At 50.4% G+C, this 15,966-nt stretch overlaps 2 protein-coding genes across 2 annotated transcripts in view; one reads left to right on the top strand and one right to left on the bottom strand.

The window, feature by feature from the left end:
• Positions 1–15,966, top strand: part of EIF3B (eukaryotic translation initiation factor 3 subunit B) — a 396,012-nt gene that overhangs the window by 75,769 nt on the left and 304,277 nt on the right. The window lies entirely within an intron of this gene.
• LOC142089031 (galanin receptor type 1-like) lies at positions 3,976–5,304 on the bottom strand. Its single transcript, XM_075164915.1, has one exon. The coding sequence runs from the start codon at positions 5,302–5,304 to the stop codon at positions 3,976–3,978; it is 1,329 nt and encodes a 442-aa protein (XP_075021016.1).

The following is a 15,966-nucleotide window of genomic DNA, read 5'->3' on the forward strand; positions in this document are numbered from 1 at the left end:
GCTTTTTTTGCATAGGGACATAAGGAAAAGGGTACCGAATAGACCAAACGATGCTCAGCTCAGCATCCTGCTCCCAATGGTGGCCGGTACACGTATCCTGGGAAGGAGCAACAGTGGAAATTATAGGTTATATATCCAATGCTCTCTAAAAGTTGCATTGTTGTTTTTAATAGCCCTTGATGGCCCTTTCTGCTGTGAACAGTCCAGTCTCCTCTTGAACCCTTATTACTGCTTTCAGCCCTCACCACCGTGAGCTCAGCTGCTGCTCGCGGTATGAGAAAAGGTGCTGCCTTGCCCTTACACATGCTGTCTAATCATTTCATTGGCTTTCCCTGAGTATTTTATTGTAAAAAACAGTGATTCATCATTCTCCATACAAGGGCTACGTATCAGCTGTGATTGTATGTACCTCTACGATACCTCGTGCGAAAGATTATCTCTTTTTTCATCTCTCCGTGGTTCACAGGCAGAAGATAAAGCTGTAGCATCTTTGAGACAATACTGACAGTACAAGAACAGATCATGGGATATTCCCAGAGAGAGTTACCGAACAGCAACTCTCTGTAAGTCTTTACTGCAGCAAAGGGATTCAAGTAAAGCTGTTTTAAACATCCTATTTTGGTAATGTGGTAAAATGCCTGTATTGATTCAAATGGCACAGCAGAGAAGAAAGACCTGTGGGGGAAAGAGTGGGACTGAGATGCATTAGCAGCATTGCTGCGGGAAAACGTTGTCCTCGAGACATCTAAAATTCACATTTCCAGTCTGCCTGGGCACATTTAGAGAGAAACACGTTTCCTCAACCACACACCGAGTGCGAGACTTTCGGCTTGAGCTCCTTTGAGGAAACCATCTGTGTTCACCAGCCAGGGCCGTATCTGCACCTGATTCCTTGAAGGGCCAGGAGTCCCTTGAATGCCTATCAAAGTGCCTGGCATCCAAAACAAGGAGCTTGTGTGGCCTGGAGGACCCTCAGATGTCTTCTCAACCCTAAATATAATGAGATGTTTTATCAGATAGGAGGGCAAAAAAGCCACTTTCCCAAATGCCGAGGTTTCACCTCACTGGGAACCAGCATGAGTCACCCAGGCCCTGCTGCGTTACACAGACCTGTTCAGGTTAATAAAATCACTGCCAGAGCCCGGGCGGCTCACGGGATGCTGTGTGGCTTTCACATTGACGTCACTGCTTCTCATTTACCCTTGGGTGATAGTGACCGAAATTCATTACTACCTGGCAGCCGTTGGGTAAGCCGTGCAAAATAAATCAGTGTTCTCCATCACTAACAGGTGTCTGCAGCACAAAAGGAGCCATTCAAATCAGCAGGGCAGGAAGGGATTTTTCATCAGAGGAGTGAAGACATGAATGAGTCGTTAGAGTGAGGGGAATTTGCAGGCAAAGACTGATAACAGTGAGAGGCAGGGGGAGATTTCGCTATAGAAACAGCGGAGAAGCAGTTGGAGTGTGGGGGATAGGGCGAGAGCAACCAAGGGAGACAAAGAGGAGTTCAAGTGAGCAATTCGACTTTATTATAGGAAATCAGGAACATTGAATGAAACTGGAAAATACATGTAAAAGTGTGAAGAGGAGATGACTTTGCCCAGTGGAAGTGGCTCTTGCCACAGTGTGTCTTGGAGGTCAGGAGCGCTGTGGGGCTGGAGAAAGGCGTGGGCATCTCCATCAGGACGGGGAGGCACAGGCGTGTTCAGGAGAACACACAGTCCCTGGTATTTCTGCCTCTGTGGAGGGTACGGAGACTTTCAGGGTAGGACCCAGGCAACAGCTCATGAGCCAAGAGGAAAAAAAAAAAATCCTCTGGGGTACTTTAAAATGTGGATTTCTTGCACCTTTGATTGCATCATTTGATCCTGGCCATTTTCAAAGTGGGCCACCAGGTGGGACAGAGCTGGTCTGGCATCTCCATGGTCCTTTCTTTGCAGTTTGTTCAGGGCAGGATTAAATACATTGGTCAGGGCAATGTAGGGAAGTTTCAGTATTGTGTCACATCTGGTCTGGGAGTGGAGGACATCTGTTTCCAGGACCTGGAGTCAGTGGGCATTTGGAGCAAGCTTTTAATGCTCCTCAGCCTGGTGCATTTTGCCAGCCCTGAAAATATGCCTTGAAAGAGGAAATAAAATCTTCACAGGCTTTTCTCCACAGCTACTGAAAGATCAAGCAGTACACTCCTATGTCACCTGCAAAAATGCAGGTGTTCTCATCTCCCAGCACACATAAAAGCCATTTCTCACCCCAAGTAAATCTGGGTAGTTGCAATTTCTTTCTCGTTCACACAAAAAGAGAATACAAATTGTGGATGGCACTGCCTGTTAAGGAGGAATCTTTTGTTTTCCAGGCAGATCATTAGTAACATAAAATGTTACTGTGTGATCATTCCAAAGGTGGGAATCCTGTTGGGTTGAATGGCTGTTTTTCGTCTCTATTTTTTTGTGAGCAAAAAGCTCCCTAGAAGGCAGAGGGATATTATTTGAAACTTAGATTTCTCAGAACATCATTCCCTTGTTCAGTAATAAAAAAAAGCCCCCAGTCATCAAAAGTCTGAGTTCCATTGCATGCAAAATCCTCTCCCTTTGTTCTGGGGCTTGCTAAGAGGAGAGCTAAGAGGCGAGCTAAGAGGCGAGCTAAGAGGCGAGCTAAGAGGAGAGCTAAGAGGAGAGCTAAGAGGAGAGCTCTGCTGCGCCGGGCGCAGGTACACAAGGAGCCGGGGCAGGGGCTCTTCTGGCATCAGGAGGCGGCGTGCATCCCCTCACACTTAGCAGTCGGCCAGCACAGGGAAGGGGCTCATCCCTAGTTTCATTCCAGCCTTTTGGCTCTTTGTTGTATTTTTTTATTCTCCCTGGTCTGATGTATTTTCACTTTGAGCTCTTTGGGAGAAAGGTTTCCTTTCCTTATGAATACAGATCCAGTGCTCAGTGCAATAGAATTCTCAAGCTTTAGTGGGGCCTTTCAATGCTAACGTAATAAAAATATACAATTTATTTATCAAAGCCTCCTTTAAAGGACATGATGGAAGAAATAGGTTTTAACCTACTTCTGATCCTCAGGAAAAGCAAGCACTTTGATTCTCTCCTTCCCAGACAAATAGCGTCGCATTTGTGGATTCTGATTTTATTAGCAATAAACCACTTTCTATTTTTATTTTCACATGCCATTGACTTTGTTTGGTACAGACCCAGCTGAACAAGAGCTGGTTTTTCAATTGCAAATCATGTTAATAGATGCCCGGTTCTTTCCACTCCTCCTGCAGGAACATATCTGTAAGAAAGAGAGCTGATGCCCAAGGAATATTTTCCTATTGCATTTCCTAAATCACCTCCAAGGCCACATTATCCCTTCTGAATTCCCAAATGTGGAGTGGTGATGGTTGCTTTAGTACTTCTGGCACTGTCTCTTCACATCAGGAGAATTTATTTGCGTGGGGGAGTGAAACAATACGATCAGACAATGAAATCTCAAGTGGTAGTGTGTGAAATTCTCCACTACTATTACTTTTATGATGCTGTTTCTAGCATTTCTTCACCACTTGCAACTACAACTGACGGATTTGGAGCAGAGAGTGCCTCTTATCGCTGCTCTTTATCAGCACAGGGTGAGCAGCAGCAAGCAGTCAAATTGTTGCTGTATCCAAAGGGCATCTCTGCATCCAGAGATGGAGCTGCAGGGAGAGCTCACTTGTTGGGAAGTTGATCTATCTAATTATGTGACTGTTGACTGGGCAACAGGCTACACATCTAGTTGTCCCCAGTAAAAATCATTTGTCTTAAAACTTGATCTGAGTTAAAATACGTCATCTTTTTCTCTCGTTATTTGCTTCTTTCCCTGGCTCAGTATTTTTGAACTGGTGGTGGGAGTGATTAGAAGAAAGTTTTTTTCGATCATTAAAATATCTGGTTCAGAAAGACCTCTAAAGAGTCATTAAATGCAGATGAGGGTGTGAGGTGCACTTCCTGAGCAGAATTACAAGGAAGTGTTCTCACTGGAGACAGTGTTCAGAGGTGGATGCTGGCAGGAGTTCAAGCGTCCACACTTGTTCTTATGGCCATGCCGTCCCTGACCCCTCCTACCCATGGTGGGGGTGGCGGAAGGTCCTTTTCTTGTAGACTCCATTGAACTCCGGTAAGAGAGCAGCTCTGGGACTGAGGAACGGGTTGTCCCTTCGGACAGAGAAAAGTTGAAGAGAGAGACCATTCTTTGGTGGTATTTGCTCTTCATTTCCTTGGCTGACCTGTAGAGGTTCCCAACAAAGCAATAGCATATAGGGTTGAGGCTGGAATTGGTGAGGCCAAGCCACTGGGCAAAAGGTCTCAGCTGCAGGATCCAAGGAGAAGGAGTCACATCCTGCAAAGATTTAGGGATGTTGAAATCAATCCAGATGTCCATCAGGTAGACGGGCAGCCAGGAGATTGCGAACAGCAGGACCAGGGCAACCACCATCTGTGCTACCTTCTTCCGGATCTTCAGCCTGGAGGCTGGCAGAGATCGGTTCAGGGCAGTGCTCTCCTTCAGCTGGCTGCTGCGGCTCCACAGCCGGCGCACCGTGAGGAAGCAGATGACCATGTTGAACAGTACCGGCAGGCAGTAGAGGGCACAGAAGAGCAGAAAGTTGTAGGCTTGCTTGAGCCTCTCCTGAGGCCAAATCTCCCTGCAAATGGAAAACACCAGAGGCAAGCCCTCCACCACCCCAATCTCATCCCGTTTGTTCATGAAGATGAGGGGCATGCATATCCCTGAGGACAACAACCACACCACTAGGATGGTGCTGAGGATCCTCTTCTGGGTGAAGAAAGACCGGGCGTTGAGTGGATTGTGCACGCTGTAGTACCGGTTCACGCTGATGACGGTCAGGCTGAGGACGCTGGCAGAGACAGAAACAGCCTGGATGAAGGGCACCGCCCGGCAGAGGAAGTCCCCGTACACCCAGGCTTTGTAGATGAGGTTGCCCACGGTGATGGGCATGCAGACGCACACCACCATGAGGTCGCACACCGCCAGGTTGATGAGGAGGCTGCGGGTGGCACTCAGGCTGGACACCCGACTCCGGCGCTTCCGAGTGAGCACCCTGATGGACATGATGTTGCCCACGAAGCCCACCACAAAGGACACCAGGTACATTGCTGTGAGGCTGATGGTGACGGGCTCCTTTGCGAAGAGGAAGAGCATCTTCTCCAGCTCCTCCCAGCCCAACTCCTGGCTCCCGTTCCAGAGCCCACCTTGGGTCTGGTTCTCCTCCTGCCAGAGCTGCAGCGGGCCGAGGGGGGGCCCGGGGGCAGGGGGGGAGGAATTCATGGCCAAGCCCTCCCAGGCACCCCGGGTTAACGGGGCAGAGCTGCCCTGAGCGCTCCTGGCATGTTTAGCTGGGACCAGCCACGCCTGCAAAAGAGGGTGCAGAGAGAAGGGATGAGCGCGGGCTCCTGGCAATGTTTTCCCTTCTCGGGGATGGTGCCGGCTCAGAAATGGCTTCTCGGCAACTTAGTTGAGAGGCGGCCGTGAGCGCTGGGGAGGGCGGGCTGGGCAGCGCGGCGCGGCTCCGCGGGCACCGGCCCGGGCAGGGGCGGCGGAGCCGGCGGGGAGCTCCGTGCCCGGCCGCGGGGAGACGGCTGCTCCGGGCGTGGAAAGGGGAAAGGGGCCACGGCCCCCCTGGACCCCGAGAAAGCAGCCCCGGCCGCGGCCCGCCCCGACTCCCCTCCCTCCCGGGAAAGTTGCGTGCCCCGCGGTCGCGCTGCCGGACCCCGGTCCCGGGCTGCCCCCAGACCCCCGGTTCCCGGTCCCCGGTTCCTCTGTTGTCCCCCGGTCCCGCGGCGCGGTGCGGCGGCACTCACCGGGCGGAGGGCGGGCAGCGCCGGGTCGGGCTCCTCCCGCGGGCGGCTCCGCCGGCGGCTCTGCCGTGTGCCGGCAGCGCAGGACCAGCGCAGGACACGCACGCACTCGCACCCACGCACCCACGGCACCGCGAACCCGGCGCCCACCCTGCGCGCGGCTGCCACCCGCACGGCCCCTGCGCCCCGCAGACACCGCGGCGCGCGCACACGTACACACTCACACGGCGCGGCACACGCACACAGTCCCGCACCCACTCCTCGTCACAGACCTGTCCTGCAACCCCCCGAACACACACACACTCCTGCGTAGTTGCCCGCAGCCCTGCATGCGGACCCCCGACAGCCCCCCCCGTCCCTACACAACCCCCCCAGCACACACGCACGTTTGTAGACCCCCCCTACACGCACCCACGCACAGACACACTCTGTGCAGACTCCCCTTGCAAACACTTGGCTGCACGCACCTTTCTACAGATGCCCTGCACACCCCTCCCTCCCTTGCGCACCCCACCTCTGCACACACACAGGCACCCAGCGCATGCATGCACCACCCTCCCTCTGCGCGCCCACCCCCCGCACCCACTCCCACACCTCTGCATGTTCGCACCCGCTTTGCACCCCCCGACCCCTGCCGCTCACACCCTCCTTGCACACGCAGGTACGGCTCAACCTTGGCACCCACACGCGCGCCCTGTGCACACACACACGCGCCTTGCGCACCCATACGCCCCTCTCTTGCCCTGGCCCGCAGAGAAGCCCCCCTCCCCTCCTCGGGAGCGCTGGCTGGGTCCGGTGCCTGCCCGGGCCGGGCCGTGCTAGGCTGAGCCTTGCCGAGCTGAGCCGTGCTAGGCTGAGCCTTGCCGAGCCGAGCCGTGCCAGCCGCCCCTCCCGCCGGGCTCCAAGTGCCCAAGGGCCGTGGTGCTGAAGGGACAGCTCCGAGTGGGCCGGGCAGGAGCGGGCAGGGAGCGGGCAGGGAGCGGGCAGGGCTGGGCAGGACGGGGCAAGGCAGGGCAGGACCAGGCAGGGACCGGCCAGGGTCTGGGCAGGGACCAGGCAGGATAGGACCAGGCAGGGACCGGCCAGGGTCTGGGCAGGGACCAGGCAGAATAGGACCGGGCAGGGACCGGGCGGGGACCAGGCAGGCAGGGACGTGCATGTGCTTCGCCGGACTCTTTCTGGTCTTCCCCCGTCCTTCTCCTCTCCTGCGGGTTCCCTGGGCTCCAAGGCAGGGAGGTACCCAGGCACTTCAGTGCTTACTTCTACTCTAACATCAAATCCACCCTCCTTCTGTGCTTTCCAGCAGCGGCTGGTACCCCAATGGTTAACATCCCAGCAGGTATTGGGGGGAACCCCACTCGAGCAAGGAGCACTCCAGAAAGACACACAGCTTTTTGCCTTTTCTCTTAAACTGAAGGAATGGGAAGAATGGATCATGGAAAAAAGTAACTTCAAAAAGTTGAAGGGCTTGGTTGGGGAACAAGGTTGGTTTGTAAAATGAAGCTTTTGACCGGACGTACTCAGATGATGCCAGTGAATCACAGGGGAAAATGGCAAGAGGAACTGATACCTCTGCCTGAGGTGTTTATTTTTTATTTTCTTTGCCTTCTCTGAGAGAGAGCAAGGTAACAAATACAGCCCAGGTGGAGGCTGTTTGTCACTGAATGGTGAATGCCCTTGATTTCAGCGGGAAATTCTCCATCCATTTCAGTCTATTTATGTGAAAGAAGAAAGTAAATACTTTTCATCAGCCTTACGTGAAATGAAAGAAAGATCAGCAGTGGAACCACATTTGGGGGGGTGTGTGTGAATGTGATTAGCGTATAAAGCTCTTCTGCATTAGAATGCATTTGCTTTAAGCATGTGACTGCTTATTCCCTTATAGTTTTATGTATGAGTATTTATAGATCTTCAGAGACAAACAACTTCTACAAACTAATTACAGCATGTTGCCCAGAGCACAAGGTACACATTATTCTATGCAGTGAAATGCACGGATACTCTCATGGATACCTAAAATCTGCTGCAATTTCACAGCTGCCTCACAAGCAAATAGATCTGTCACAAACAGGGAACTACACAGGCCAGGGTCGAAGCTAGCAATTGGAAATCTCCATGCACCCAAGCCCTTGCCAGCCACTGCCCAGCCTCCCTAAAGCAGACCTGTCATTACACACAGAAAACAACAGAATGGAGGTGTTTAAGTCAACAGTTTTAGTAGGGGATTAACAGAATACAAGAGAAGAGAGTGAAGAAATGTGCCAGGGCTCTTCGAACGTATTTTGTCCAGGTAGTTACCTTCCAAATGTTCAAGCTAATAAATACAGTTAACTTCTTTTTTTCTCCCCCATGCACTTTATTTCTAACCCGCGTGATTTACTGCTAATGAACCTTTAGGGCTTAAAATACTAGACTAGACCTCTAAGTTGATCAGTGGTTTGATATAATTAGAATGAATCTGCTTTTGCATCCATTGACACAACTCACAAATGCCAAGTCATCTCTAACAAATGACAAATCTATATGCTGTGCACAGCCGATAGAGAGGACAGGGGCATTGATTATAATGAGTTCATTGATTCGAACAAGTTCAAAGTCACCAGATAACTCAAGATGGGTGTGGTGGTGCGGCCTCTAAATCACTCATTCGTGACAACGGGGAATCTCCAACAAAAAGAAATGCCGTACCCTTTTCACATTGGTTCCCCTCTTATGGAACAGCTTTGGAGTGGAAGCTAAATAAAGCCCACTGGAGACAGCAGCCATCCTTCACCAGCAAGGGTAATGGACTGGACTGTGATCGTACAGTGATGTACATCAAAAATAACCCACTGGTCTCACCGGAGTTACAGCTGTGAAGAACTGACCTGAGTGGAGGAGTGAGTCAGCCACTTTGGGGCTTTGCCAGAATCTCAGAAAAACTCACAACAGCTCCCAAGCCTGCTACGGCTGCCCAAACCTGCTCTGCCCACTGCACATCAGAGTCCCAGTAAATTTAGCATCGCTGTCTCAGCACAACCTCCCTGCTCCCGCTGCAGCACGAGCTGGGTGTCGCACAGCCGCAGCGATACTCTGCCTGTCCCAGGCCCAAGGATCTAAGTTCGGGAAACCCTGAGGCTTTTCCAGCTTATGCTGGTGACCAGGTGGACCTTGAGAGTGTAAAGGTGGAACAATTCCTCCGGTTGTGCATCTACTTACCGCAGCTCCTGTGCCCTCCCCACTTAAACTTTTCTCCCTGCTGAGTACAATGGGGACGGTACTCGGACCGACTCCCTGCCCGTGCCTGGGGGACGCACACCCCTGCGTGGTCCCAGCGGAGCTGCGTCCTTGACCCCCTGTGTGCTGGCTGGCACCCGACCAAAGGGCACTTTGCTTTCTCAGCTTTCTTCCAGTGCGTATGCCGACATGCCTGATGTGTCTCAGCCGCCACGGTTTGACCTAAAGGCCTGTTTTGAGGACATAGCTGCTTGTTCCCCCCCTGCGCTTGCCCAGCAGATGGGTGGGATGGGGTCTGCTCACTTCACAGAGATGAATCAAAATTAGAGCTTGTCTGGATTGGTGCAACCGGGATGGACTGTCTGGGTGCTGCTCCTGTTAGGTGAAGTGGGAGCACATGCCAGCTCTGTGTTAGGGAGGAACGCTGGCACCGGTGAAATTGTTTCCCGCTGGTTTTGCTGGGAGGTGCTGGTTGGACTGCCCTTGAAAAGCACTGGCTAAATCCACACTTTTTGATTGATGGCATGGAGACGGGAGGACCTCGGGGTAAGGGAGGCTCCCCGAGCCCTTGCATCTGCCCCTGTGCTGCGCACACTCCTTCCCCCTCCCTGCTGCCGCTGCAACCCAGGGGGGTCTGTGTGAGCGTTTCTAGGGCTTGATATAAACAGGAGTAATACCAAAAGCTGTCTCTCTGTGTCTCTCTTGCCATCAGGAGAGAGTAACAGCATCACCATCTGCTAACTTGTATTAGACAAAAAAAGGTGTCCATCCTTCTCTGGGACATTTTCTTACAAACCTCTAACCCAGCAACAAAACTCCCCAAATCCTGGGTGCCATCGGTTTGGGGGACCTCTGAGCCGGCTTTGTGGCTCCCTGTGCCGGTGGCTGCTCCGTGCCCATGCCACCGCTGCTCCAGCACTGCAGTTTCGGCGGGGACACGAGCTCTTTCTGGCACTGCGGTCCAAGTCCTCGGCATAGCTCCAGTGTGACGCTTGCTGATGTCAGCACATTGACGCGGCTGTGAATCCAGGAGGAGATAAGGGGCCAATGCTGCGCACAGTCAAAGACAATACACAGAAGATGCCAAGTGCACTTCAGATTCTTTGAAAATAAAATCACAAAACAAATAAAAAACATCTGGGAATTGATGTTTGTTGTTTGTAATTACTTTTATGAGAGTGAAAACCTTTTTTCTCCTGCTATTCTTCCCTCTCAATCAAAGAATGAAACATTTAAACTCTTTCAAGTGTCCTTTGGAGGATTTTAAATGGAGAATGTGTGCATCTTTATGCCTGAGAATATTCACTGATGTCTGTTTTCATAAACAGATATGGGCCAAATTCTTTATCTTCTATCCTTTTTATTGGAGGCCTCTTCGATTGAGTGCTCCGGAAATGTAATGGCTGAAATAAAAAGATAATTTAGTACAGAAGAATTTGTCTGATACGATGTTCACTCGCTCAAAACCAATGAAACACCATCTTGACATTAATGTGATTGAAAAATCTGTCTTTCAGATATCTTTGCTTTTGGTTTGTGCAGAAGTGCACGTAGCAGGCTGGGGAACGCAGGGCTGAACGTGCTCCTGCAGGGACCCTGCTTAAAAACAGGACCACACCAAGTGAATTTGACCCTATCTTATCAAAAAGAGAGTCACTAAATGGAGATGCACTGCACAACAAAGTGATTTTTTTAAAGGAGAAATCAGTGCTTATCCTAATTCATTGCCCAAATGTACGCACAAGGTTTTGACGTGATACTAAGCACCGACTAAGTCAAGTCTTTGAGAAGTTAAGAGAAGCCAGGACTTAGCAGGGGTGGGAGCTGACACGCAAGGCAACCGTCTAACACCGCCTGCACCCAGCCCTTTTCTCCCCCGAGACCCAGGATCGGTTGAAGCAACGGTGGCCTTTTCTCCACGTCCGTGGTTTGTGTGGTAGTCTCACCCTCTTGATCAATACAGGCACCGTTAACCCTGGGGAGAAATAATTAGAACCAGACTGAAAGCAAAGCCCAAATCAAGCAGATTTGGTAATTGAGGAAACCTGGTGGTCTGATCAGGTTTGTGGGGCTCCATTTCATCCTATTCTAACTCTCATGTTCTAAGCAGTTTGCCACTGAAACTACTGAGGAGGGAGGCAGATAAAACAATATTAAGAGCAAGGGCTGCTAAGGCAGTCAGTCCTCTATCCTTCTACCTGAACGCTGCCAGATTTGCATAACAATATTCTTCCCTGGTGCTCTATGCCCAGGTGCAACAAGCTAATAAAGGGCTTTTTAGATGACAAAGCTTTCTTGGTTCCATCAGCTGATTGCCATCTGGGGGAAGTCTCTGACAAAGGCTTTAAATTTGCTACTGTTTGCCTCTTCCCAGCTGCAGAAGCTTGCAGAGGGGAAATGCAGGGAGGCAGGAAGGAAAGGCTCTGAGAAAAGCACTCTCAGGGCCCAGATCTGCTAGCGTCAGGGAGGAGATAAAAGATTTTTAGAGAATACAATAGGAGGGAGTTTGTCTTTCTGAGCAGGATGATTTACTCTCAGCCTAGGTGATGTTTGCGGGTAGCTGTCACAAAGCGGATACACCTGGGAGCAGGTTGCAATAAGAATTAGAACTTGAGCACATTTGCAACAAGGGCTTGGTGATCAAATGTTATGTGTTTAAAAATAAGCTTTCCTATATTTTGTACTTCTAATCAGAAATCCTTAGGATTTCTGCTCTGTGGATTCAAGAGGGGATCAGCTGGAAGGCAGGGAGAGATGTGATCCTGGGTCTGAATGCTCTCCAGCAGCCTGCTCTAGTGCTTTAACAAGGGGAAAAAACCCCACTCTGTGAGCTGTTGTTTATTTTGGGCAGCTTTTTAGAAGGAATCTCCACAACTAGTCGTAGAAAATCAGGCAGGCAGAGGTTTTGAGAGGTTGTTAAACTCTGTCAGGATCAGTTGCAAACTTTTTCTCTCTACTACTAATGCCTCACCTCTCTCTGTGCAGTGACTCATCTGGAAAGACTCAGGCAATTTACTGGAAGTACAATCACTGCCCTCTCATTGCCACTGACCACGTCTGTCTTTCTGCTTCCAGTGTGTGTTCACAGCACAGAGCAACTTCAAGAAATGAAAGCTGACAATAGCTGGAGTTTAACGCAAAGGCGGAGGTTAGAAGGTGAAATAGCTGCATCTCGGTTTTACTCCTAATTTTTGAAACCAGCAAGCTTTTGTGTGATAAATCACAGAGCAATTGCTAAGCCTGGCTTTGGACAGGTGGTGTATCAAGGAAGGGGACGAAAATGAAGGGATGTTGGGGGCTCTTTGGTCGCTGTTTGAGCTGGAGCATGAAACAAGCTAGAAAAAGGCTGATTAGTAGCTGAGATCACAGCAATGATATCTGTGTACAGATGGATGGAAAACTCCTTGGGCTAATGAGCTGCTCAGCAGCCCTGGTCCCTCATTTAAGACAAGGGGCTGGCTCGTCTGTGCCGCAGGCTGGAGAGGGGTTCAGCATGGAGCATCTTACCTCATTAAGCCTCAGGGTAACATCTGATAGATCATGAAAAGCCCAGCCAAACCTACCCACGGGCTGTATGGCCAGGCCCCAAGCTATAGGGTGAGAGCACCAGGCTGGAGGCAAAAGCACCCCGTTCCCTCCTTCCTTTTCTGCTCTGCTTCTTTCCTCCACGTGCCTTGGTTTCCTCACCTGCACAAAGGTGTTATACTTCCTTCTCTTTATAGTTTACTTGGTTCCCTATGGTTTTAAAGTGTTTTATAAGACCCAGACAGCCTTACAATGGTGGGATGGTGCAGAGAAAACATCCTTAGGCTGTTGCCTTGTGCTCTGGTAAAGTCAGAGATTTGGCTAGATGTGTTCATATAGCTTGAAGGAATAACATGATAGATTGCATCTAGCTTTGGCAAGAGGGTCTTGAACAGACTACAGACCTGGAGGGCCAGCAAATTTGGGCATCAAATTTGTCACCCTTTCCTTAGGCAGCAGTGTACAATAACACAGCTGCCAAATAAAGTCATACCATCAGCTTCCAATTCTTCAACCTCTAGAGCAGATCCTTTCTTTCAGAAAATAATCCTTCCCCAGCCTGCATTTAATGCCTGCAGCTGGTACCTGCCACCATGCATGCAAGATCAGGGCTGGGAGGTGTACTTTCTTGTCTGAGCTGGCTCTGGATGGAGATGCTGTGAATTAAAATGGCTTTACAAAGCTCTCTTTAAATGCAATAAAAGAAACATCCCTCTGCTTTCCAGCACAGACTCCTTTCTAGGTGCAATCTGGGGCTGCCTGGTGCCTCAGAAATGCCTCTTCCCAGCCAGAACTGGGAGTTACTCCTCCTTTCCTCCTGTTTTTTTTTTTTTTCTCATACTCTTCAGAAAAAGGTTGAACATTTGCCCTTTATGTTCCTCAGTCCTGCCAGCAAACACCTGTGACTCCTGAGCATTTAAGGAGTTTGACAGCCCATGTTATTGAATAAGCAACCTCTTAGATAAGGGCTCAGAGATGTAAGGAAGAAAGTCATTGCTGATAAGGTCTGCGCTTCTAGCAGCTATTTCTGTGACAATGTGTTGGGAAAATTGAGGCCTTGGAGGACGTGAGAAATTAAAGATGCCATAGACACGGGCCCAGGATCACTGATCTGCACCACAGCAGAGTTGCTTAGGATCAGTGGGGAGGTGAGTAGCTCTGCAGCAGAGCAGCTGTTGTCCATCAGGAGATGCTCAGGGAGGCTTTGAAATGGGAGGAGAAAGGGAATTGTTAGTTAAATGGTTAACAACTGCCCTCCTCCTGTCTTTCTTCACCAGAGCTGCCCTCCAGCTATGAGTAAGTAGCTAAACCTCCAGCATCAAAGGTTTTTTTTGGTGGGTTTGGTTTTTTTGGGGTTTTTTTTGTGAACTATGAGGCAGATGCAACCTGCATGACTTTCTCCTTTTTTTGTGCTTTCCTAGAAGTCTTTCCCATTGCATTGGCAACAAGTCCTTGCCCCTTTTCACACTCCCTTTCCTAACTCAAGGCAGGACCCGGTGTCTGATACTCAAGTGTCCCTTGCTAAGGCTGGCAGAGACAGTGTCGCTCAGTCCGCTGTCTCCAGGCTGCTGCTCTGCTGATGAGACGTGACTGTTGTTGACGTGGGAGCCGTTTGCTCACCAGCCTGTGAGGAAATTGCCGGTGTTTGCTGCTGGGGTATGCCTGCGGTGTCAGCGACAGCAAGGAGCGCTCTCTAATCACGCATCGGCAGATGCTCCGCAGGAGATCTGCGACGCTGTGACACTGCCAGAGGGGATCTTGGCCCTGGGAATCCTGGCACAGCTCAAGCACGGAGGATTATGAGCCTGATTTTTCCCTCATTGATCTGGGGACAAGCCAGAGCATTTCACTGAACTTTGCAAATCCAACCCAAATGAGGAGAATCGGTGGGAAAGGGAAAGCCCACGTGGGAGGTCACCACCTCTCCTGGCTTTGCCTCTCTCAGGTGTCCCTCCCCAGTTTGTGTCAGCTTTAAGGGCAGCAGAACCTGCCTAGGACAGTCCCGATCCGTCTCTCTGGAAGCATTTCAGCCCGGCTCCTGCATGGCACTTGGCCCCAGCAAAAATATTGAGCTTGGCCTTTAGGTTGGGCTGTGAAGCGCTGGTCCCTCCCAGAGCTGCACCCCCAGCTGCTCCTTCCCCCCTCAAAAGGCCTCCAGCTCTCCAAAGCATACCCCTGGGCAGGAGCTCATCTCCATCAGTTCCCTCCCCAGTTTCAAACCCCAGGTCATGAGTAGGAAAGCTGGTTAAAATTTGGGTGAAGGATTGGTTTGTTCCCTTTGATACCAGCACGCAATGCCTCTGTGCAAGTCTGATGTGCCAACCCCCCTCCTGAGCTCCTGAGAGTTTAATTGACCATCATAATTGTGGGGCTTCATTTTCCTTCAGAGTTTCTCCTTAAGGGCCAGATGAGGGTCACAGACTTGGAAGGTGTCTCCTTCCCCATAAAACTGTGCAAAACGGCTATAAACAGCCAGCCCTAGAGTTTTCCTCCCAGAGACGCTCTGTAGCTCCCCAGACCTCTCTTGCTCTGAAGACCCCTTCACCCTTGGGAATGTTTTGGCTGGAGGAGGCAGCAGATAAAATCCTGAAGCCAGCAGCAGTGCTGTGGATGTGTCAGGAGAGATTGGACTCTCGCGGTGCAGATGGTAATGGAGTGAGATCAGCCGCTGGCAGAAGCTGGGGGGAACGTGTTCAGGAGTCAGGGCATAATCTCTGCCGCTGCCTGATTTTTTGTGGCATCTCTTTATTTGGTATATTTTTGCCCTGTTTGTCTGTGGTCCTTTGTGCTTGCTTCTGGAGAACAACGGAATTGTGGGGTGTTTCTCCAGCAGTGGCTATCGATGGAGTTTGCGGCCACATAAGTACAAGTATTACCCTTATAAATCATTTCATCACTTTTCCTCTATGAAAAATGATCTGTCTCTATCAACCCCCAAAGAAGCACAAATAAAAAGAGCAATTTATTTCAAATGCAGTTCAGCATTATCAGATGTATGACACAGAAATCCCAGCAGGCCTGATTTTGTCTGTGTTTGTGCTGTTTTACTGAAGGGATGGCCATAACAGTGAAGTTTGTTGAACCCTGAGTTACGTCACGACAACTGGAATTTGAGCCAACCCTCTTGTCCTGGTGGTGATGGATTTATTCCAGGCTAGAGGAAATCTCACCATCTCCAGCCTTCATGACTTGTAACCAAGACTGTGGATGTTTCCAAACGGCATTTTCTGTTCTTTCTGGAGGGAGGCGGTACCTTTTGGGACCATTTTGCGTTCCCTTTGTGCTCTTTGCCACATGAACAAGACGGTTTCCAGTTAGTGTTCTTTATGGTCTGAAAAAACACTATAAACTTTTTAGCAGACTCATAAATGTCAACTTTGTGGCATCCTGT

Source organism: Calonectris borealis, chromosome 16 (assembly GCF_964195595.1).
Source record: "Calonectris borealis chromosome 16, bCalBor7.hap1.2, whole genome shotgun sequence".
Taxonomy (NCBI): domain Eukaryota; kingdom Metazoa; phylum Chordata; class Aves; order Procellariiformes; family Procellariidae; genus Calonectris; species Calonectris borealis.